Source organism: Mizuhopecten yessoensis, unplaced genomic scaffold, assembly GCF_002113885.1.
Source record: "Mizuhopecten yessoensis strain PY_sf001 unplaced genomic scaffold, ASM211388v2 scaffold5789, whole genome shotgun sequence".
NCBI classification, from domain to species: Eukaryota; Metazoa; Mollusca; class Bivalvia; order Pectinida; family Pectinidae; genus Mizuhopecten; species Mizuhopecten yessoensis.
In genome coordinates, this window is record NW_018406224.1 from 479,495 (window position 1) to 505,876 (window position 26,382).

Sequence of the window (26,382 nt, forward strand, 5' to 3'; positions counted from 1 at the left end):
AATGTGTTGTATTGTGTGTATATAAGTAGATCTAGAGGATAACTATAATGTGTTGTATTGTGTGTATATAAGTAGATCTAGAGGATAACTATAATGTGTTGTAATGTGTGTATATAAGTAGATCTAGAGGATAACTATAATGTGTTTTGTTTGTCTGCTAGCAAATCCTTAAAAACATACCAAATGAAATGTAGGTACCCTAATTCGACTAAACGAAATCAGTCCCAAAACTCTCTTCTTTACTGGTACATTTGCGGGGGAGGTTTTTGGGACAGCGTTGGTGTGTTTAAAAATAATACACGCACGTGCATGGTCTAACGTCCAATAATTAATGTTCATTAACCAATGAAAAGTGTTGTTATATCAAAAAACGAAGTAGAATATAGTATAACCTACGGTATAAATTCGTATGTTGATACACTGAAACATTTCAATCCTGGGAAACTGTCTATAGAAACGCCATGTTAAGTGAAACAAACAGGTGTTCGCTACTAAAGATAAGGACCAGGACTATGTAAGACAGCTACATATAAAAAGCCTGAAAACTTAACTATCAGTTCTTCTTGTAGGACGTCACCCAGGTAAGCACATAGCTTCCATTGTTTCTGTTACGTTTAGCACAATACAGATAAAAATGTAAATGTTTAAGCGCAGAATGCTGAACAACAACCTGAGACCGACATGATCTTTACCGTGATTTGAGTAAAATGTTCTATTTGCTTACCACAGTATACACCCTGTTTGTTTTTACACGTGTCACATATTCAGAAATACGTGTTCAGATCCAATCTGTTAATATAACGCCAGTTTATAGCCCATTGCCTATGTTTTTGAAATTTCGGCATTTCGATTATCTCTGAAAAAACCCAATACAAAACAATCATGTCAACGTTCTTTTGACACGCTAAAGCAATTTATTTTAAGTATACATACAAGTGTTACAAGTCCTGAAGGTACACTTTAGTAGAAATAAAACGTTGGTTTCAGTGACAACAGTCAATATTTTCTTGATTCGTACTCAATCTTCACGCGATAGTGTACATTTATCTGTGTTTTCTGGGCTTATCATACGTACATGTATGACGCAGTCAAAGGTCATTTCGATGCGTGATCGATAGGTTTGTACAGGTGAGTTTTGCGTGATCGATAGGTTTGTACAGGTAAGTTTTGCGTGATCGATAGGTTTGTACAGGTAAATTTTGCGTGATCAATAGGTTTGTACAGGTGAGTTTTGCGTGATCGATAGGTTTGTACAGGTGAGTTTTGCGTGATCGATAGGTTTGTACAGGTGAGTTTTGCGTGATCGATAGGTTTGTACAGGTGAGTTTTGCGTGATCGATAGGTTTGTACAGGTGAGTTTTGCGTGATCGATAGGTTTGTACAGGTGAGTTTTGCGTGATCGATAGGTTTGTACAGGTGAGTTTTGCGTGATCGATAGGTTTGTACAGGTGAGTTTTGCGTGATCGATAGGTTTGTACAGGTGAGTTTTGCGTGATCGATAGGTTTGTACAGGTGAGTTTTTCGTGATCGATAGGTTTGTACAGGTGAGTTTTGCGTGATCGATAGGTTTGTACAGGTGCGTTTTTTGTGATCGATAGGTTTGTACAGGTGAATATTGCGTGATCGATCGGTTTGTACAGGTGAGTTTTGCGTGATCGATAGGTTTGTACAGGTGAATTTTGCGTGATCGATCGGTTTGTACAGGTGAGTTTTGCGTGATCGATAGGTTTGTACAGGTGAATTTTGCGTGATCGATCGGTTTGTACAGGTGAGTTTTGCGTGATCGATAGGTTTGTACAGGTGAATTTTGCGTGATCGATCGGTTTGTACAGGTGAGTTTTGCGTGATCGATAGGTTTGTACAGGTGAATTTTGCGTGATCGATCGGTTTGTACAGGTGAGTTTTGCGTGATCGATAGGTTTGTACAAGTGAATTTTGCGTGATCGATCGGTTTGTACAGGTGAGTTTTGCGTGATCGATAAGTTTGTACAGGTGAGTTCCCTTTCGCGCTGCTGTGTAATAGAAATATGACATGAGACGCACGCAGGTTGAACTTTAAGCTAAATTGCACTGGGAAAATGTATATCTATTCTTACATGTATATTTATAAACTATCAAAATATGAAAGATAACTTATTTCCATCAAATAATTAAAAACGTATTTATATATACCTAACACAAATCTAAGAATCAGTGAAGAGTGATGGGAATAGCCTTACTTAGATACTGGTTGTTACTCATGAAATGATTAACTTTCAGTACGAAATCGTATACAATATATGATATACCAACACTGCATTAACCGAAACAAATGACGTCTATTTTTTTGGGGAGGTGGCATGTTCTGGCTATTACTGACAGATAAGAAAACAAATATGTATTATTTGATCCAGCTACCCAACAACCTTAAGTTTTCGTTCAGTAGAAAAAGATAAAAGAGACGAAATCGACTTTTAAAGGATTTTATTTAAAATGAATGAAAGATGTATTACTACAAAGTACAACTTAAGATATCGCTTTTTTTTACTAAAGTGAGAAAATACACGCTTACATATGTGTTTTTGTAACATGTCTAAATGTGGTTATAGGTTGAGGCATTTCTGTTAATTCTTTATCTTATTGTGTTTGGTCAGCGTTGCAATCATGTACGGAATCGGTGGTCTAGTTTTTCTCCTCGCACTGAGTTCATCACTCGCGTAAGTATTATACTTAACACATATTCCATTGGTAATTTGTGATATATCTAATTACACATGTGCTGTTGGTCGTTTTTTCGATGGACATACCTCCTAGCACATATTCTATTTGTAATTATCTATGCTACAGTGTATCTATGTTTTGTTGTAATTACCTATGCTACAGTGCATCTATGTTTTGTTGTAATTATCTATGCTACAGTGTATCTATGTTCTGTTGCAATTATCTATGCTACAGTGTATCTATGTTCTGTTGTAATTACCTATGCTACAGTGCATCTGTGTTTTATTGTAATTATCTATGCTACAGTGCATCTATGTTTTGTTGTAATTATCTATGCTACAGTGTATCTATGCTACAGTGTATATATGCTACAGTGTATCTATGCTACAGTGTATCTATGCTAGGTGTATCTATGTTTTGTCGGTCGTAATACAATGTATAATCGGGAATTCTACATAATTCTTTTTCGGAGAAGATGGCCTTCTTGTACATGCATGCACATTATTAAATGTGAATGCAGGTGTCCTGTATCCAGAACATTTTCACAGTACCGTCTGATATATGTTTTGTTTGCCATAACTATGAACTACTTACACATGCTATGCTGGTCGTTATAAATGCCTTATACATATTCGGGCTGTGTTATTGACCAACTCTTTGCTTTTTGCGTTTTTCGTCTCCCTTGATCTTTACTACATGTGCTGTCAATATTATTATGTGTTTGAAAAAGGTTCTTCTTTAGTTTCATGAACCTTTTAAGAATTGTGTCCAAACCTACTTAGTATTCTTGTATGTATATTGATCTAAACATACATATGACCGGAATATATTGGCCTAAATTAACTTTTTCCTTCTCCTTTATAGACAAAATGCTACTCATTCACAAATCGTTGCTGGTATGGATAAGCTTTTCGAGGTGGTTGACATCAATAACAATACTTTTGTGGAATTGACTGAGTTAGAAGCAGCATGGGAACGCTTTGATGCTGATGGTTAGTAAACCTTTGAAAGGGTCAAGTGAAAACCTGACCTTTTAGGTTGTTACATGGCTGTATGTTTTGGGAATTACGTCACTGAAACAGCTAACGTCATATCATGACGATGAATAAGGTCGCTTATGAATGTACCCATTCCGTATAGAACGGAACTAGAACTATAGCACACTATAGAAAAAACCGAGTAAACCAGTTATCAATACCCCCAATTCAAATGATTAGTTCCAGCAGAGAGCAAAACATACAAATTATTTCTTTGTTTTTGCGCACGCTCAACACCACTGCTTAAATCAAAATATAGCCAAGATAGTCGTTAGAAAAAATAACAAAGTCGCGCTGGAGAACTTAACACTCTAGACAGAGTATTCTCCATTAAAGGAAGAAGAAGATTTAAATATCCCCAATCCTGCGATGTGCAACAGATTCATTTCCCGCAGCACTTATAGAGTGTACAAACGCAACAGGGGTTCACTCAGTAGTCGTCTCTTATGAATCATGCAGTGGGTAGCAGCAGATTATTATGTAAATATTCGAACACATACTCAGAAATGTGATGAAAAGATTTCACTTACATATCTTATCCTAGGCGATGGACGAGTAAGCGAGGCAGAGTACGAACAGTTTGGTACAGATCACACCTACCGAGGAATAATCTTCCAGGAGATGGACTACGATGGGGACGGCTATGTAGGTCGTGCTGCCATTATGGGAGAGTACACGGTGATGGATACCAACAGTTAGTATCACGTTTATATTATATTGCATGTGTTATCATTTTATGTTAGAGCAATAAACACAAATCTGGAAATACTAGCGCTTTTTATCTTCCCTGATTATCACTATATCGTGGCTGTGTTTTGACTTCCCAGTAAAACACTACCCTGATCATCACTATATTGGGATGTGTTTTTACTACCCTGTAAAACATTATCCTGATTATCACTACATCGTGGCTGTGTTTTGACTGCCCAGTTAAACACAACCCTGATAATCACTATATTGGGATGTGTTTTTACTACCATGTAAAACATTATCCTGTTTATCACTATGTCGTGGCTGTGTTTTGACTGCCCAGTAAAACACTACCCTGATTATCATTATATTGGGATGTGTTTTGCACCACTAAGTTGAATACTATAAGGAAGTGTTACTGAATGACAAGAATGAAATTAAATTATTTTGCACCTGATCATCTTCGTACTAGACTCATATTTAACATTATTTGTAAGCTGTGTATATTTGTTGAACCAACCATGAAAATAATACTAGAACTTGTAATATCGAAGCGTAAATTAAAGTTAGTATAGAAACAAAATATTACTTAGTTATGATATGGCAGGGACAGTTTACTATAAATCCCTATGCGTCCCTGGATATGGGTATTGGTATATATGTTAAATATTTGTAAGTTGTTTTTCTATCTTTTGAACAAAACATCTTTTGTATCTTGATCTGTTTGATTAAGCTTATGTTTTTTGTTGTTTTTTCAAGGCGACAACACTGTAAGTCGGGGTGAATTCGACAAGTATTACACCGCGGTACGTATCCTCGAACTAAACATATCCTCCTATAGGTGAACAAGGAAACTATAATGTGTGTCTGTTAGTCTTTTTCAGTGTTGTTTGCAGGATCAACATTATCTTCCTTATCGTTTATATATGACAAATAAATTTAAACCTGACGGATGATATTATACATTTATTTACCGCGTTGTAGTAAAACCTTATTTTCTATTCCCGAGATTAAAAATGTTTCACGAGAGCGAATCCCTCGCGAAAGGTGAACATGACTCACACACGGGTAATTGTACCTTTACAGTGGTGGAAAAATACACAGTATTCCATAATGATTTACACTGATTCAAAAGTGATGCTAGGGACAAAAAGATTACGAATCAAAATAGGTCTATTCTACTGTTGAAACAGAAGAGGATGACATTAACACCTTTGTTTATTTCAAATCGCGAAACACGATTAATCGAAGGGAAAAACATGTTTCCCTATAACAAGTACAAAAAGAAATGGATTACTCCGGAATCGAAAAATAAAAGAATGGGTAAAAATGATCAGCCATTCGCAATATTGCTATCGCCTGCTTCAGTGACCCGGAACGCTGGCGTTGTATTTTAAGCATATTTTCATAAAAAGACTGTAAATAAGAGAAACGTGACCGGGGAAATTCAGTCGGAAGAGAAAGATACAATTGTTTGCTTATCCGAGACTATCAGGTTTAATACGGGCTTCGTCCTTGTAAGGTATTATTAATAGAGATTCCATTGTTCATAATTCAACTCCCTTTCACAAGCTATCTTTTCTGGATGAAATCTTAACTGCGTAAACAATGTCACAAAATATGTACTGAAATCATTTATGTTCGTATTTGTGGCAAACACTTTTTGAAATTAGAGAACAATCTGACATGTGATTATAGGGAATGTATTTGATTCACATCTGGTTTTCCGAACCAGTACATCATGACCGCGCCTAACTGTTTTAGTTAATTGCTATGTTGCAGCTTGTGGAGAATGCGATCTTGAATTACGGGCATTTATTAGGATAGAAGACGACATTACATGTGGGTAAGTGTTACATGTCGCACCATTCTTATTTTGTTAACTAGACCGGTTCGGGAAAACATAAATAACATTTATGTTAATGAGATATTTATGTTAATGTCATATATTTCAAAAGTGTTGCAAACATATTAGTAATAAAATATACGTAGGGCGGCACTGCTAATAGCCGGCAGTGATGGTTTTAGCTTATATAAAATAAACTTGGAAAGTACCTGCACTTTATTGGATCATTATTAAGTTAAAACATATTAGACTGAGGTAATAGTGAAAATAACACTCTCATAGAAGTATAGAAATTAAAGAACTGATCTGATATTGCAAAGTGTAATCACATTTCTATAAAGATTTTGTCATTTTGCTGTTTTATCTTACAGGAGACTAGCCGGTGTGATGTATGATAACATATTTGAAATATGGACTCTAATAAATAACTTTAGCATATTCCTGTTGTTTTGTACTTTGTTTTTATTCAGAACTTCATGATTAAATCAACGTTGACCTGTTGTCAGCATAACGTGACCGGGTGGGATACTGTACTGGGTGCCTTCGGCATTATATTGCAGTGAGATAGCACTACAAAGTCGGCATCAGATCTTCGCTTTCACAAGGAGGCATATACACCAACATATCCTCCTCTTTCACACACATGAACGCATGCACTCGCGCACGCGCACACACTCACAACCATGCATGCATATCACACAGGGGGCACTTCCTTAAATGAACTTTTCTCCTTTCATAAAACACGATATACGTTTTCCTAGCTGTACACACTCTTTATTTTGCTTCTGTGCGCTTTATCCTGCATGTATACATTTTTAATGTATACCATTGTTCTTGCACAAATGAAAATAAAACGTTATATCGGGACAAGGTTCATGAAAAGTAACAATTTATTCAGACTAGTCTGATTTACAAAACGGAACACTGATGTTGTCCTCGAATGATCACAAGCTTAATTTGGTCTTGTTTTTATTTATATTTGATTTGTTTTTCGTGTATTGTAAGTTGCATGCAGCTTTATAGATCACGTATAGCATAACATTATTGATGTAAAATATGTAAAAAAAATCCCCTTCGTCTATAAAGAAAGTTTTTAAACCACCTTCTACAATTTTATAATTGTTTTCTACCTCCCTGATAGATATACAATATATATAGGATCTTACACTCATTTCCATGTCATACGTGTCTAAGATTTTTTCATTTTAACGAGCCTCTGGCGATCCTTGTTATTATATACATATATTTACATTTGCATGGCATTGCCACTATATAGCCTCTTTAAAAGCTTTGTCGTTGATGGGACTTTAATTACCATGCATCACGAGACACAATTCTTAGCGTATTAATATAACACTGACCGGAACTACAATATTCAATATAAATAAACATGACGGCTGCTGAAATATCGCTGGGCATTGTTAGATTTGACAATGTCATTGAAAATTTATGTGCAAAATAAAAAATAAAATATAAAACACTTTTATATCAACGAAAACAAGACCAGGGTCTGCAATACATAATGTATCGTACAAAATGCACATCGGTTGAAATCACCAATGCCGGTAATGGAAACAATTTAACGCTCATGCAATTTATCAGAAATATCGTCTGTTACACTGCACTGATCAACAGGGATTCGTTACAAATGTCTGAAATACACATATTCTATAGACCTACACATATGTTACAGACCTACTGATATGAGTCACAGCACACATAAACATTTCAGACATTTGTAACGAACCTGTGCTCCGTCGTAAGATCACTCACTTCAAACACTATCAATTTCACGCGTCTCGCATCCACGGTTCCTCAGTTTTTAACGACGTGTCAAATAACGAGACTGTTATAGAATCTACCGACTGTTGTCAGGTTCCCATACAATCAACAAATAAATTCACGCCTGGATTCTTCACAAAATGAGCAAAGAGAATAGTTCGAATTAACTTCTAAAAATAACTCCGGATCCCTCGTGGAGGGCAAGGTCGGCTTTACGGTGTTCACTGTATTTGTCCATGCGCGAAATTTGTTCCGGGGAAAAATCGAAACAATTTCAAATCTAACTTTCAGCTCAGAGTTCTATTGATAAACTTAAATCACCCTATAGACATATCATACGCAATTGTATTGATACTGAATTGTGGAATGAAATTGAAGTGTTTGTTAAAATTTCAAAGTACTACTTTGTTTGCCAATCAGCACGCGACAATACGCTGTTCAAACTATTGAACGAAATTGTGTGGACTGTCGATAAGGCGGTGTTTTTGATTTTAAATATAAATTATAAGTTAAAAAAGAACATAAGAGGCAGAGAAAACGTATATATAAGTATTGAACTGTTTTTGTATGGTATTTATCATATATTTGAATGACACAGCTTTGCAAGCAAACAACATAATGCGCGCTAGCTGTTCAATGCAAAGCTGTTCAATGCTTAAATGCAAAGCTGTTCAATGCTTAAATGTAGCTGAAATGTAGTTGAAATGTAGCTGAAATACTGTTTTTTCAATCGTTAAAACAAACAATTGCATCGACCGTTATTTTATCAGCTGTTCTTGTTGACACGACCGAAGTACTACTGTTAAAATGTAGGGCAAAACATATCTGTGCTGTAGCAAAAAGGTAAAAAGAATCTTTGAAAAATCCACCAAAAGACATGGATAATATTAATGTTCAATCCATTATTTCATTGCTTTATATTTAAATGTTCCATTGCACAGAACCTAGATGTTTCTACTGGGTCCAATGCATGTTATTTAAGCAATAAACTGCATAGATGTGTCAGACCAACTGATATAAATGACACATGTGGAAGTTATACCAGTTGGTCTGACACATCTATGCAGTTTATTGCTTATAATTATATTTCCATAATAAGAATTCGCAAAAAAAATAATACGTCTTTTCCAAATTTCAAATTTCCCGCTTATTACCGTCAGGTCAGGTCAGGTCAGTATCTAGAACGGCACAAAGATAACAGCTGACGTCATGCGCTATTTCCCATACAAAATTGAAAAGACTCCGCAACTTTCGTTAATACTTCATTTGATTTTGATTTATATATGTATATCATATTCTCGATTCATAAATAGTAACAAATGACATTTTGTAAGTAACTAATCAAGTGTCGTAAAACATTTTCCGATTTTATTGCGACCTATATCCGGCGCACGCACTCAACGGAAGCCCGCAGTAATCAGGTCAGAGTTATATTTGCAGTCCGGCATGTTGTTGATGTTGATCGTGCAACCGGAGAAGGTTGAATTGGTGAAAACTCCAGGCGTAAAATTGTTTGTTGATCTCACAGACACTTGAGACAGGCAGCTGGGGTTAGGGATCAAAGCAGAAGATACCGATAAGTTCGGTAGTGACACTGTTAAGTCGCTCGGAGGTGCAAAGACCAACTTCAGTTATAGTCTCATAAGATGAAGCTGCTATTGGCAGTACTTTAGTAGTTATATAGAACCAAATGTAAATATTTCTGTATAACATACATTGGGCCATTGTGACGTCGCTACGGTTATGACGTCATTACTGTAACGTTGGAGATTGAACTGCTCCACTGTCAACTGGTGGCTGTTCTCCGTATTGATTTACCATGACGTTGAAACGTGTCCAGACTAATATTATGTCTTTATTTCTTCGTGAACTGTAAGTTGATCAACAAAAAATGTAAATATAATTATTGGTTGTCATATTTTTGACATGCATTGGTGTGTAACATACATTGACTTACCTACATATTTAACATGGTGCGTGCGCTAGCAATATGTAGGTAATTCAATGTATGTTACACACCAATGCATGTCAAAAATATGACAACCAATCCTTAAGTGCAAATATGGAGCTTCAGCTGAAATATTAAACAAACAGAGCAACAAGTTCACACTGTTCACGCCTCGTCACAGCTCGCGACCCTACAAAGCGCCATACTACACTGAAATTTAAGGTTTCAACAGCTTCACTGAGATTGACTATCACCTGTCCGATTTCGATAATCCAACGTCGTTTCCCAGGTTTGGGAAGTGATGTGGGAGATTGTTGATAAATATTTATGCTGAAATGTCCACCGTTAATGTTTCCTCCAGACACAGAATGCACATTTACATCGAACCAATTGGACATGTTTACAACGAGACAAAGTGCAGAGTAATTATTTATCATGGGAGAGTGTGATGCGGTCAACCAATCGAAATCGCTCCGGGTCATATAGGATGAGTTAATATGCAAAAATAGCAAATGGGTGTATTCGCTGTATAACAGGGGAATTATATGATAATTATTGATACATAAATGCTGATTACGGATTATCTTGAAGTACATTATTGAGACAAAGTCTCGATATTAACTGGTGATTCGTACAAAGTAACTAACAATATGATAAGTTCGGAAATTGTCAACATTTGATTCACAAGATTAACACCAACGTAACCATCAAGCTTGTCATTCCCATACATCCTCATGTAGCTGTAATCTCCGTGCATTTGACTACCCTTTGGTGGCACTATTGTCATCAAATCAGAGAGTCCGGCTTTCCCGTTCGACATCGTAGTCGAACAGACGATCTTATATACCTAGTGTCAATGGCACTACATAGCTCCAAGTACTGAGTTTCTGACATTGTCATCATTGTTTTCCTGAACGACGAGGGAAGTTACATTGTGTATCCGTGTCACTAAGATGTGTTTGGGTCAAAATGCATCATTAAGTATGTTTTCCGAAACTGCCTTTGGATATTTTTCCTCTTAAAGTGTTTTACTCAATGTCCATCTGGAATGATAACAAATAGATAAATTTGTATTTTTTTCGTTATTGGTGAAAAGCTGAAATTCTACCTAGATAATCAGAAGGAGTGACGTCATGATTACAATTAAAGTTATGACGCGGTAAACGAAGACCCTGCCTGAACGAACGAGTCGTTTTCCTGTGATTGAAGATGACGGGTTGTTTGCAGGATAAACTATTTCACATAGAAAGGTAAGTGCAATTCAACTTCAACTTCAACTACAACTATAGATTCAATATATTGCAAGTCAATATCACGAGCATAATACCATACATCAAATATGACTATTATTATATTGATTAACATTACCAATTATGTTTCTAAACATGCAAATAAAGCTGCACTTATTTGTAATCAAATTTTTTAATTGATACCGCAGAAACACGTTCGCACTAACTGTACGCCGTATATTTTCACACCTGTGTACTAATTCAGAAACATTGTTATAACATAAAAGATCCATTATATAATGTCATACAGCCATGTCATAAATATGTTATTTCGCACGTGTAATAAAACATAAAGGTGCTAATATTGGCACTATTTCTATTTAATATCCCACATGATACATACTTAAAATATAGACTTTTTGTGCAAGTGAATATGCTGTGATACAAAATGTATGAACCTGAAAAAATGATATTGACCGAGGCAGATCCGAGGTTAATATCACATTTTCAGGTTCATATCACATCATATTTACCAGCACAAAAGCCCATAACCGATTTATTATATGATTCAACAAATAAATTAAAAAAAACCTCAAGGGTCTTTTCTTTTTGAGCTAGCCTACGTGTAAAAAAAAGTGTTTCTGCGGTATCAATATTCATCGGATAACCAGTCTACATACGTTTTTGAGGACTGGTCACGTGTAAAGGATCCGCCCAATCTGATGGCGAGAAAGAGTCAAGCATATAATAATATACAATTATGGACTTTTGTGCTGGTTTATAAGATGTGATATGAGCCGGAAAGAGTGATATTGACCGAGGCGAAGCCGAGGTCAATATCACTGTTTCATATTCATTTCACATCATATTTACCAGCACAAAAGTCCATAACTGTTTTATTTTATGCTTCAGCAACAAAATAAAATAAAACAAAACTCAGGGTTCTGATTTTTGTACGCGAGCCTCCGTGTAAAATTTAGCCAAGTTTACATACAACTGTTCAGCGTCATTTTTATTCTTAATATAAGCATGGAGGACATGCACTGCGTGTTTAATGGCCTTTTTATGTTAACAGCATTTTTATCCTCGAATAGTTTGGTAATTTTCTAATGTAACGGAGGAGAAACGTTCGCCAGCAGCCATCTTCTATTGTCGTCTGAAAAAGATCGCGTTCCGGTCTAACTGCGCATGCGCTACGAAAGGTGCCGGGGAATTTCCATATAGGCTATATTTAGAAATCGATATTCACAAGATAACCATATATGAGTTTTTGAGGACTGGTCACGTGTATATGATCCGACCAATGTGATTGCGAGAACTGTTCATGCTTATAATAATTACTGTTGTTTTAAACTAATTTGAAATGTTTATTTTGTCATAATAATCATTTCCATTGCATTTAAAACTGTTCATCATGATCAGAGTACTTCGGTCAATTCCTAAAGAGAATCAGCTGATTTTTTTTATAATTATGAATGTTGTGTGATAAATAAAATCTTACATTCGTGTGATTGTTGTATTGAATTTATTAAACACGTTCAATATTGTGATATGACACTCGCCTAAAGGCTTGTGTTATATCAAATTATTGAACTCGTTTAATAAATTCAATATGACATCCTCTATGTAATATATCGTAAGTTATACACAAAATAATAATCAGATATATCAATAAGTTAAATCATGTTATATAATAAGTAGCTGTTAATGACGCTTACTTCCGAATACTCAGCTAAACGTCACCCAATTCAATGACACCAGTCTGGAACATCTGTACTCTTGTACAGGTGAATGTGAAGCTAGCGCATTCTCGTTAACCTGTCAAATGCGAATTATATTGAACCTTTCACTGACTTAACCCTTCCTTTTTGCTTGCCAAACAATATTTACCTTTTTGAACTACATAATGCCTAACATGTCGCTATGTGACATCTTGCAAGCACATGTCAGGGACGAAGCCTGGCTATAAGGTTGATACGAATAGACAGCATGAAAACCGAGGTTACGATATTCAAACAAATTTTGAAATACCGTCATTAACCAAGATATTACATGTGACACTCATTTTGAATGACACAAGTCGAATTCTGTTAGAGAAAAGTCTCTAAAAACAGCAGGCCTTGGAAGTTCACAAAATACAAAATAATGATATTTGTTTTTGAAACAATTGAACGTGTAAAATGTATCTGACAGCTTTTCAAAGAAGAATGTTCCAGGAGTTATCAATGCTGTGGTTATGTTAGAACCATTACAACCACTTTGGTTATGTTAGAACCATTACAACCACTTTGGTTGTTAGCTGATGCACTGTGTAGTTTGTCGTCCTCTTAGGTAAAGCTAATAACATTTTAAACATGAATAAAAGGAAACAACAAATGAACACCAAAGTGTCGATTCGAACTCAAGGTTGATAAACTAAAATTCTGACCTTAGCAGTTTCTGTAGCCAACCACATTTGTTTTGTTTTATTAGTCACCTCAGCGGTAATATCATGTGGGACACAACAAGCCCATTCTTTCAGCGGACTTGCAGGGCTGTATTGGCACTTTTTATATATAAATTTAAGTTCTCTGATTTGTTTTGTAACATTGGAGTGTGCAGACATGCATACTTCTCCCATGATATGTTTCTAAACGAGGACTGTATTTATGTTAGCTAGCACATGCCTGTGGAACCTTACTTGTATTAATGTGTGAAATGAAAACGAGTATTCCTATTGTTACATTGTATTGTTGGTACATTATGTCACTTGGCATAACGTTATCTTCCATATTACAAATTCACATGAACTTTTGCCGATCCTTTAACAATCAGGTTAGTTCGCTTACCGTTGGACCTCTGTAGGAGCGTCAGGTGATTTTTATCAAGATAACAGCTTCACCATTGACAGAAAAGAGTTTTCTTTAGAACACTTTTGGACGACGGTTCAGCAATCAGCGCTATATTTGCCACTCGAGGTACATATTCTAAATTGATGTTTGTTTTTTTACTAAGAATACTTAATACATTTAAATCATTTCTGTATGTTTCACTTAATATATTTGCGGTTTGAATACACATTTTTTTCTAGTATATGAATTATAAACTCATTTATCGGTGATATGTTATACATACAAATTTGAACTGTATGCATGATAGAGCGATGTCAACTTCTAACTTAATGTATCTGGTCTGTACACCATCGTATTGACATACGCCGGTTTGTTTTTAATGTTACAGATGAACAGCAAGCGAAAAATGTCAACACCGATGATGTGAATACAACAAATTGTTTATCTTTATAAAAAATGATGTAATATAGATTAATGACAAAGTAAAAAATGCCTCTCTGAGACATGAAGGCGTTTTGTTTCATCGTAACATGACTTATTGCCAAAACAGGAAACATAATCAAAAGGCCGGTAGTATTAATATTCTGTGTGATTTTAACTTTTCTTTTGTATCATTTCCGTGCTTAATATCATCTCCATCCATTTTATTATCTTACATTAACATATTTAAAATTTGCTTTTACTTTATAATTTCCCCCCGAAACACTGAACTAACTAGTTATGATGTTGAAAGATCACTTTCCCACAATCTGGCTCAAGTGCATTCTTTATTTATTGTTCATGGACATCTACAATTAGTGTTTCATATTACATAGGAGCAATAATTGATAATCCGCCTCGCTAGGAGTGACACTTTCGGACACGGTTCATGAGATCTGAACTATGAGCCCTGAATTATCTATTGGTATTGGTATTATATAATTTCTGGAATTCTGGAAAGGGGCGGGGGGAGGGGTCTTAATGTGGGAGGAATCCCAACACTGAAAAAACCAACGTGGTTGGGCAGGTAGGGGGTTGGACAGGTAGGGGGTTGGGCAGGTGACCTACATGTTCACGTCCAATCGGGGAATCAGTAACAGGACCCATTGATGAAAGGCAAGAGTGCTATCCACTGCGCCCTCCAACCTTCCCGAAACGTTGTTTGATGATTGTTCGAATTTGTTGCTTTCCGCTGATTGCAATTCAGCTAACGTAGCTAATATAAGATTCTTCATTGTTTGAGAGAATTTTCTGTCCTTAGCAATGCAACAAAAAAGATAACAAAATGGTAAATCATGAATTAATATATATGTCAGAATACTGCTGTTGTCACTACTCTATTCATCATTGTTCTAAATCAGCTGTATACTAAAATAGAACAAATGCTACACTACATGTGTATGTATCCCAAAAATGTCTCCTTTTTTCACCGACATATTGTTGGTCTGTATGTTACCACACGGGGGTCTTAATATTAGAGGAAACCCAGTGTACCCGGAGAACCCGGAGAAAACGGAGGTGGTCTGGCAGATAACCCCATACCATTCCACGTCCGATCCGAGGATCGAACCCCGGCCGCCTTGGTGAATGGCGAGTGCGCTATCCACTGCGTCATCCTAAACCCAAACTCCATAAAACGAATGCATTATAAAGTGAAAATGAAAATAACGCTATGGTTGACTAATACGCATCAGAATCAATATGCCGAAATCAAATCAATATGCCCTCCCGTCCCTGATCCTCCTGTGTATTGAACTCATTGGTGCTTAGTTTTACATGCCACATAATTTTATTCCATTCCTTAGTCCGTGTAACCGTTCTTTTGAAGACGTCATTTTGCCTTTTACTGTCTAATCTGTCCAACAAACTGCTCTGACTAAACGTTGAGTTGCACGATCTGGTGGTTGATAGCTGTTGATAACAACTACATTTGCAATATGTAATTCGAGAAAGAGAGAATCGGATTTAGTCAGTGAATATAATCCGTCTTTAGCACCTCATTGTAGACATTTGGGCATGTACATGTAGTTATTGTTACATCGTGTGAGATGTTAGTGTACCATAGGTCCTTAACCTGGCGACACACATACTTGTTTGACAGTTATCGGGTGGGTCCATATAAAAAGGACCAATATACATATTACATCAAGAGGTTTGCAGAAAGAAGCTGTTTGGGTAAATAAACACGCATGGTGTCATTCCGACGACGCATCGTCAAGCGAAAGCAGCATTTGCTTTTCGATTTCAAACTATTTCTGTGGTTTTGAACGGTCAAACCAAATTGCCCTACTTTATGATTTAGTGTCCGCGTGTCAGCATGCAATATGCTCTCTATAACAACTTGTGACACATTGGCATCAAGGACTCCGATGAAGTAATTTCATTGCTTGTTTTCTTTCAGGTTAAACGACATGCAGTTGCTTATTTTTGTTCTGGGATTTTCTTCGGTGTTTGCGTGAGTAGTAATTGATTATAAGATTATGGATTTTGTTTAAAAAATATCAGTCGTTCAAAGTCACGCTGTGGTCATTGTTCGATTAGTGCAAGTCATTTCATGACAGTGCAGGAAAAATAAAGTAGATTTGTAGAAATATCGCTGTAAAGTCTTGGTATATTAACACATCTGACACTAGCAGTTATTGGAGGATATGTAGCCAATGTCATAGAAACAAAGTAGTGACAGTGACGTTGATGTGCATCTAACAGAACACTAGCTACGCATTGCCTGTTACAATCTTTCACATTATCTTTATTAATCTCAGTATACAAGTTTTAAATTCCAGCTAACTGGTTCTTACTTTTTTTCTTTTTATGTATACATAATATGTTATATCTTTTATATATACGCTCTTTATTGAACGATTAAGTGTCCATGTGAAGAGGGTAGGCATTGAAAAAATACAATAAAACGATAACTTTCAAAACTAGAGGCTTTCACCCTTCACATGGTTCTTCATCATTATGAAGTCACAATTACATGTCATCACTCACAATAGTAACGTGACGTCACAATGTACACATGATTGGAGGACAAACTAGCGCCAAATGTTACTGTGGCCTGTTGAAGCTAGCTAGTAGTATTTTGATGGCAATGTATAATTTTCCCCCTTTAGAATAGTGTCAGATTGATATTATTGATATAAACCTAATATATTGTTTAAAATTTGATAAATAAAATAAACTTGAATGTGCAGCCCGCTTATCCTTAATTTGTTCCATGTGCTAAGCAGTTATTTCTATTTGTCAGAACTCTTAGGTACAACTACGAGAGCACGCCGTTCCTCAGAACTCCTCTAAAGATTTGCATTTTCGGAAAGTTAATTAGTTGTGTGGTCTCCCAGTCTATTTACCAATTCGACACAAGTCGACACAATTCCATACCAATTCATTTCTCGTCACGTCGCTATCATTGTCACACAAATCGAGTCACAGTACAAGAAGGAACATTCAAAGTGTGTTCTGGTTATCTATCTGCTCAGTACCTGGTTATCTATCTGCTCAGGACCTGGTTATCTATCTGCTCAGTACCTGGTTATCTATCTGCTCAGTACCTGGTTATCTATCTGCTCAGTACCTGGTTATCTATCGGCTCAGTACCTGGTTATCTATATGCTCAGTACCTGGTGATCTATCTGCTCAGTACCTGGACATCTATCTGCTCAGTACCTGGTTATCTATCTGCTCAGTACCTGGTTCAGTCTGGTTATCTATCTGCTCAGTACCTGATTCATTCTGGTTATCTATCTGCTCAGTACCTGCTTCAGTCTGGTTATCTATCTGTTCAGTTGATGTCAGTCCCTGGTTCAGTCTGTTTATCTATCTGCTCAGTACCTGGTGCAGTCTGGTTATCTATCTGCTCGTTATCTATCTGCTCAGTACCTGATTCAGTCTGGTTATCTTTCTGCTCAGTTGATGTCAGTACCTGGTTCTATCTATCTGCTCAGTACCTGATTCATTCTGGTTATCTATCTGCTCAGTACCTGCTTCAGTCTGGTTATCTATCTGCTCAGTTGATCTCAGTACCTGGTTCAGACTGGTTATCTATCTGTTCAGTTGATGACAGTACCTGGTTCAGTCTGGTTATCTATCAGCTCAGTACCTGGTTCAGTCTGGTTATCTAGCTGCTCAGTACCTGGTTCAGTCTGGTTATCTAGCTGCTCAGTTGATGTCAGTACCTGGTTCAGCCTGGTTATCTATCTGCTTAGTACCTTGATCAGTCTGGTTATCTATCTGCTCAGTACCTCGTTCAGTCTGGTTATCTATCTGCTCATTTGATGATGTCAGTACCTGGTTCAGTCTGGTTACCTATCTGCTCAGTACCTGGTTCAGTCTGGATTTCTATCTGCTCAGTTGATGTCAGTACCTCGTTCAGTCTGGTTATCTATCTGCTCAGTTCCTGGTTCAGTCTGGTTATCTATCTGTTCAGTTGATGTCAGTATCTGGTTCAGTCTGGTTATCTATCTGCTCATTTGATGATGTCAGTACCTGGTTCAGTCTGGTTACCTATCTGCTCAGTACCTGGTTCAGTCTGGTTATCTAGCTGCTCAGTTTATGTCAGTACCTGGTTCAGTCTGGTTATCTAGCTGCTCAGTTGATGTCAGTACCTGGTTCAGCCTGGTTATCTATCTGCTTAGTACCCGGATCAGTCTGGTTATCTATCTGCTCAGTACCTCGTTCAGTCTGGGTATCTATCTGCTCATTTGATGTCAGTTCATTGTTCAGTCTGGTTATCTATCTGCTCAGTTCCTGGTTCAGTCTGGTTATCTATCTTCTCAGTACCTGGTTCAGTCTGGTTATCTAGCTGCTCAGTTGATGTCAGTACCTGGTGCAGTCTGGTTATCTATCTGCTCAGTACCTGGTTCAGCCTGGTTATCTATCTGCTTAGTACCTTGATCAGTCTGGTTATCTATCTGCTCAGTACCTCGTTCAGTCTGGGTATCTATCTGCTCATTTGATGTCAGTTCATTGTTCAGTCTGGCTATCTATCTGCTAAGTTGATGTCAGTACCTGGTTTAGTCTGGTTATCTATCTGCTCATTTGATGATGTCAGTACCTGGTTCAGTCTGGTTATCTAGCTGCTCAGTTGATGTCAGTACCTGGTTCAGACTGGTTATCTATCTGTTCAGTTGGTGGCAGTACCTGGTTCAGTCTGGTTATCTATCTTCTCAGTACCTGGTTCAGTCTGGTTATCTAGCTGCTCAGTTGATGTCAGTACCTGGTGCAGTCTGGTTATCTATCTGCTCAGTACCTTTGGTTATCTATCTGCTCAGTTGATGTCAGCACATGGTTCAGTCTAGTTATCTATCTGCTAGCTTGATGTCAGTACCTGATTCAGTCTGGTAATCTATCTGCTCAGTTGATGTCAGCCCCTGGTTCAGTCTGTTTATCTATCTGCTCAGTACCTGGTTCAGTCTGGATTTCTATCTGCTCAGTTGATGTCAGTACCTGGATCAGTCTGGTTATCTATCTGCTCAGTACCTGCTTCAGTCTGGTTTTCTCTCTGCTCCGTTGATGTCAGTACCTGGTTCAGTCTGGTTATCTAGCTGCTCAGTTTATGTCAGTACCTGGTTCAGTCTGGTTATCTAGCTGCTCAGTTGATGTCAGTACCTGGTTCAGCCTGGTTATCCATCTGCTTAGTACCTGGATCAGTCTGGTTATCTATCTGCTCAGTACCTCGTTCAGTCTGGTTATCTATCTGCTCATTTGATGTCAGTTCATTGTTCAGTCTGGTTATCTATCTGCTAAGTTGATGTCAGTACCTGGTTTAGTCTGGTAATCTATCTGCTCAGTTGATGTCAGTCCCTGGTTCAGTCTGTTTATCTATCTGCTCAGTACCTGGTGCAGTCTGGTTATCTATCTGCTCAGTTGATGTCAGTACCTGGTTCAGTCTGGTTATCTATCAGCTCAGTACCTGGTTAAGTCTGGTTATCTATCTGCTCTGGCCCTTGTTCTGTCTGGTTATCTATCTGCTCAGTACCTCGTTCAGTCTGGTTATCTATCTGCTCAGTACCTCGTTCAGTCTGGTTATCTATCTGCTCAGTACCAGGTTCGGTCTGGTTATCTATCTGCTCAGTTGATGTCAGTTCCTGGTTCAGTCTGGTTATCTATCTGCTCAGTACCTGGTTAAGTCTGGTTATCTATCTACTCTGGACCTTGTTCTGTCTGGTTATCTATCTGCTCAGTACCTGGTTCATTCTGGTTATCTAGCTGGTCAGTACCTGGTTCAGTCTGATTATCTATCTTCTCAGTCCCTGGTTCAGTCTGGTTATCTATCTGCTCAGTACCTGCTTCAGTCTGATTCAGTCTGGTTATCTATCTGATCAGTACCTGGTTAAGTCTGGTTATCTATCTACTCTGGTCCTTGTTCTGTCTGGTTATCTATCTGCTCAGTACCTGGTTCAGTCTGGTTATCTAGCTGCTCAGTACCTGGTTCAGTCTGGTTATCTATCTACTCTGTACCTTGTTCAGTCTGGTTATCTATCTGCTCAGTTGATGTCAGTACCTTGTTCAGTCTGGTTATCCATCTGCTCAGTTGATGTCAGTACCTGGTTCAGTCTGGTTATCTATCTGCTCAGTACCTTGTTCAGTCTGGTTATCTATCTTCNGTTCAGTCTGGTTATCTATCTTCTCAGTACCTGGTTCATTCTGGTTATCTAGCTGGTCAGTACCTGGTTCAGTCTGTTTATCTATCTTCTCAGTACCTGGTTCAGTCTGGTTATCTATCTGCTCATTACCTGGTTCAGTCTGGTTAACTATCTGCTTAGTACCTGGTTCAGTCTGGTTATCTATCTGCTTAGTACCTGGTTCAGTCTGGTTATCTATCTGCTCAGTACCTGGTTCAGTCTGGTTATCTATCTGCTCAGTACCTGGTTCAGTCTGGTTATCTATCTGCTCAGTACCTGTTTCAGTACCTGGTTCAGTCTGGTTCAGAATACTGATTATCCCTTTGAATGGTGAACGCAGCTACTTTGAAGTCGGCCGTTATATCTTTTCTCTCCTCGTATTTTATATATATACTAATGTATGAAATGTATGTCACCAAACCTGGAAAAGGCATCAATAGTTGATGTCTTTGCTAAATGTATTCGTACTTTTGCTACAACAAAATTCATTTCATACAACGACATGAAATTATCAATGTTGCGAACTTGTTCATAGAAGACACGAAATACCTGTTTAATGTTTTAACAGAGCGCCGCTTGACACCCATCAGCACATAATTACGGCCGTTGACCATTCCTTCACTGATGTTGACACGGACAGAGATGGTATAATACAGTTATCAGAACTCGAGGCCAGCTTTTTTCATGTGGATTTCGACGGTACGATTTCCAAAATGTGTTTTAGTGTATGAAGGTTTAACGAAAATCGGTAGACTTCTGCAGGACATATAATGCCAAAAGGGTATATAATCTTGATATTTAGCCAACAACTTACTAGGCTAGAGAGTTACCAAGATTGTTCAAACGAACTGCATTGATGAAACATTCAAGACCATGGAGGTCACAGTTTCCTCTAACACGAGGTCACGGGCCAAGTGGTTCTCTGGGTATGATTTGGCCGGTCCCGTAAACAAGAGACTGTCATTTTTGTTATAAAATTGGTACTCTTATCCAGGTGTTAGCATTTCCTTTAATATACTGATAGGAATGACATTTCTGTTCCCTGATGTTTTCATCATATGGCCTGGCTTACCATTGTAGAGGTTTTCTGCATACCGGCAGTACAGTGTTACGAGTTAGTACTCAGTGTAATAATACGGAGAACTGTCCAACTTTTAGAACAAACGGCCTTGATTCAAAGATATAAGAAGGCTAAGTTGATATATTCAAACGACTAATCAAGATCTACCCGAACACTTGCGTAGGAGATGTTCATCCGACGACACATGTTTCTCTTTATGACTTCATTTTAAGATCCATTAGTTGTAGAATCTTGATTTTTAGTGTCAAGATTACGGTTTAGGGGGGAAACATGCTATAATATGTAAACAGTTCTCATATAAAAAAGTACGAGACTTAGATTTGATATATTTCGAGCTTGATCGGATCATCTTAATAAAAATATAAATGTCACTGGAGTGGTATCAACAAAAACGATAACACGTTTGTTCCCACATTCACTTAAGATTGTTCTTACTATCTGTGAAGTGTTAATATATGTATTCGGTCTGCTCCTTACTAAAACAAAGGATTATCCAGTTTGTATCATACATGTATCCAACCACTTTGACTATCTCATTTGTCAAATGCTTATAAACATTAAGTTTCGTCTATCGGTCAAAGAGACCTGGGTCATGCGATTTGCCCTAACAATTGATCGATTGAAGGAATATGACCTATATTTTCCACGCCTTTGACCAACAAATCTTATGTAGGTTTCTACTATAAAGATCTATCAACCATCTTTAAATCTCCACATTTTTTTCTCTTCCAGTATGACAAAGATTTAATACATTACTTATGCCAAACAACAATTCGAGAGAGTAATACAGGTCCCCTGTGGTTCTTGTTTAAAGCATGGTAGGGCTGCGTTTCGTTGATTTTGATTTTGATTTTATTAAGATATTATGAGAAAAAAGTAGTAGGTCTGAAACAGATAAAAAAAATTACATGTAATGAAGATATTAAAATTGTGTTTTGTATACTTGCGAGCTAAATATGCCCTCTTTCGTTGCTAGGCAACAAGAAAGTCAGCGAGAGTGAGTTCGAGTCACGTTCCACAAACCATACATTCAGAAAACTAGTCTTCCTAGAGCTTGATTATGACGGTGACGGGTTCCTTGACGTAAGCGCTATCCAAGGAGAGTATACAGTGATGGACACGAACGGTTAGTATTATTAAGAGTCAAGTTTTAATAAATATATTAGGGTTTTTTAAACTTGTTTTGCAATTATTTAAATTGTATAAATTAATTATTTCCAGTTGCATCTGGTATTTGGTACATAGTAAATTTCTACGAAGAATAACACACAAAAAGTGATTTTGAATATTTTTTCTATTTTTGTTTACAGCTGATAACCTAGTGAGCCGACGAGAATTTGACACGTACTATACCAAGGTGGGTGTCATTTAATATACAATCATTCCGATTTGATTTTTTGCTTTGTTACAAGTTCTGTGTTTGGTTGATTGGTTAGCGCATGTGACCCCTGATCATATATACATGAAAGCCTTTTTTTCACGGGACTTCTTTTAAGATTTTCCGAACCCCGATTTTTCATAAAGCATTGTCGTTCGAGTTGTCTCCCATTACATTACCCAAAGACTAAGTGTATCATTTATTTTTATTTTTATCATACATGTCTTATTATTATTATCATTATTATGAGTTTTGAAAATAAGTAAGTTTCAATTTCAGTATATTACACCATTTTCACATCAGTGACACGTTCTGTCGTCTGACGTATCGACGATATCAGTCTGACAAAGCTTAAACTGACAGAGTATTTCGAGGTCTCATATGGGTCTCATATAATCTGGATGTTTCAACATTAAAAGTACGAACATATGTGAGTTTACTTACGCATATATTGATCAATTTCCACACGCCGGCATGTAGATACCAGGACTATGTTGTACTGTAAAGCAAGACCAATTCTTCCAAAAACTAAATGTAGAAGGAAGCAGCGTTGAATTGTTCTCTCACGACATAAACATGAAATTACTGTTATGATTTATGTCCGTAAATGATCCATGAAACAAAAACGCTTGATAAGTCTAGCATTTCCTACATGTGTTATTATAAAGACTGCTTTGTCAAACTGGGTGTCAACACTGGCCTTTCCGTGCTCCCGAATCATTATCCCGCGGGAAATGTTTATGTCAATCAGGTTCGCGATCCCCAAAATGGCGTTGCGATGTTATGTCCTATTCCTACATATATTATAAATGAAAAACAGTTCGCAATTTAAATGATGTTTTGGCTTTTCATTCCATTTTATATTGATTTGGAATTATAGGGATTTTATCTGGAAATTTCCAATATTCATCGGAAAAATTCTAGACTAGTTAGTCATCAGAACTTCATATATCAATTGTTAAATAAAAAGAAAGCAAGGACGTATTTAAAGAAAAAAAAATAAGGGATAGGAATTAATTTAATTTATATTGTTCTATTACAGGTCATAGAAACAGCTATCGCAAAATACGGATTTTTGATCGGGATAACTCCAATTCCACCTTCAAGCCAGTGATCAGTAGGTTTTGTTCAAGTTTCACTTCATTTCTCAAACAAATCAGCAACTACGAATACGTTACGTAAAGATGTTGTTGTTTATCATTTACCTTTGTCCTATTTTCTAAGACCCTGTTGATGATGTATAATGTACCGAATGTTAGTTTACCTTTCGTCTTACTGTGTCGTTGCTATTGTGTGATTCATTCATAAATATGTAACTGATGTATGCTTCAAAATGTGTTTTAGGTGGCAGTTCGGTGACCTTTGCTTATGACCTTTTGTGTAAAAGCCATCATATCAATAAAATAAAGTGCGCCGACATGGTCTCACTTGGTTGTATCTAATGCATTGTGTGTTACTCACAATTGGCCCATTTTCACTTCCGTGGACCTGGAGGCATAATTAAACTTCACAAAAGAGATTAGTCTGTTTTATAAACTCTGATTCCATTAGCCTATATTAATCTTCATCTATCCCTAAAGGACCATACTTATTGAGGGACCGATCAACCCAAACAAATAAACAAACAACATCACAATGGGTTGCTAGAGGCATGTTATGTCCTAATAGTACACATAAAAACATTAAAAAACGTTTATATTTTTCATAACTATCACATAATAAAATATTTATCAATATGTTAATATTTTCTTAAAGAGATACACCTTTAGAGAGATTAATTGTTTGCAATACAGTGCAACCTAACTTCTTGAAAATTAATAATTTAGGCTAATCAGTAGTTACTCATAAATGTCTAGCAAATAGACATACTTAAAACTTACATATTTTAGTGTAATTCTAACTTTTACATTTTTTTGTGCTTTAAATATTGCGCTTAATTGATTGTGCTTAATTGAATTTCGGTGAATATTATTTCCTATTGCATATGTTGTGATAAAACGATCAACGTCGTTCGTCCATAGCATCAGTCTAATTTATTATGATCTCACACTCTTTTATATCATCAAATGTTTGGTGCTATAACTTTATGAAAAACAAACTTTTGCATAGGAAATAAACAACAAAACCATTGTAAAGTTTTAGCGTTCAATAGGGCAGCATTCTGCGGCTCACGATCACAGTGTCTTAGTGTCTTATCTGAAAGGGGTCGTTATGACTCGCCTTGAAGTGAGACACATACAGTATCTACATAGCTAAAATAGAATCCCTGACGAGAACATATGTCATGTGAAGACCACTCTCCCGACCTACATTACAACCTTACCCTGTATTTTTCGACACGATCAAAGATAAGGACAACACGGGTTTAACGGTTCAGGAATCTTCTATAAGCAGCTGATTTACTGTTTGTAATCTTTACGAAAGTTGATTTTATTTTTATTTGATAATGCACATCTGTACTTACAAAACGTCTCGGAAATGAGAATAACAGCAATACAAGTTTGAATTATCAATGCAAAAAATAGTAAGTGTGAAAAAATAACTTTTTAAAGTCATGATTTGCATGAATGTAAGTAGGAAGATGGTACAACTAGGGTTTTGTTGATAAATCGAGCAACATCTTTCTATCTTGTTACTGAGTGGTAGGACAGGTTTTATAAAACACCATTACATATAAGGCGTTATCATCTATATACTTCTTTATACCATCCACTAGCAAGATCATTACATTGTATCATGGGAATGGTCAGTACTGGAAGATTCGAGGAGAAGTTGAGAATGAATTGAAAATGGATTTTCCAATTAAGGAATTATAAGTTATCGTCTGAACGTCACGTGAAGAGTCTATTACCGATCATATTCAGGACGCCTACGCATAACGTCGCAACGTCAGGACCGAGTAATTACGCCGACACACCTTCTTAACAAGAGGTTACCGACAGCTGAAACGGCAAGACGAAGGATTGGTAATCGTAATTATCAGCTCCATCCCCAAACAGTGATACTGCGTTAAAGTTATTTGCATGCACGGCAAGAGTACGTTGGTTTACAACTTAAACCGCAACGTCTAAAACGTCGTATGTAATTGTTATATGCCCATACATTTTCCTATGAGATGTTGAAGATCCATGCTCTTCACAGATGAATCTCCATTCACTTTAATTCGAGCAGATGACCGTCAACGTGTGTACCGACGTAGCTGACGCCCATGTTTTGGAGCTTGACCGATTTGTGGGTAGGTTCGGTGTTAAGGTTGGG

At 36.9% G+C, this 26,382-nt stretch overlaps 2 protein-coding genes across 3 annotated transcripts; both read left to right on the plus strand.

The window, feature by feature from the left end:
- The first annotated feature begins 509 nt into the window (after positions 1-509).
- On the plus strand, positions 510-6,712 carry LOC110451072 (probable calcium-binding protein CML26). The gene is made up of 7 exons (XM_021498924.1): positions 510-581; positions 2,634-2,696; positions 3,565-3,692; positions 4,282-4,431; positions 5,187-5,233; positions 6,210-6,273; positions 6,645-6,712. Exons 2-6 carry the CDS (start codon positions 2,644-2,646, stop codon positions 6,252-6,254), a joined length of 423 nt encoding a protein of 140 aa, XP_021354599.1. The 5' UTR covers positions 510-581; positions 2,634-2,643; the 3' UTR covers positions 6,255-6,273; positions 6,645-6,712.
- A 7,372-nt stretch (positions 6,713-14,084) lies between these two features.
- LOC110451088 lies at positions 14,085-24,547 on the plus strand. 2 transcript variants are annotated; one of them, XM_021498945.1, is made up of 7 exons: positions 14,085-14,189; positions 16,444-16,497; positions 21,234-21,364; positions 22,723-22,872; positions 23,057-23,103; positions 24,167-24,241; positions 24,469-24,547. In XM_021498945.1, the coding sequence occupies exons 2-6, from the start codon at positions 16,454-16,456 to the stop codon at positions 24,236-24,238; spliced, it is 444 nt and encodes a 147-aa protein (XP_021354620.1). In that variant the 5' UTR covers positions 14,085-14,189; positions 16,444-16,453; the 3' UTR covers positions 24,239-24,241; positions 24,469-24,547. The 2 variants fall into 2 exon arrangements, with proteins under 2 accessions (XP_021354620.1, XP_021354619.1); XM_021498944.1 differs by lacking the exon at positions 14,085-14,189 and adding an exon at positions 14,455-14,486.
- Positions 24,548-26,382: the final 1,835 nt, after the last annotated feature.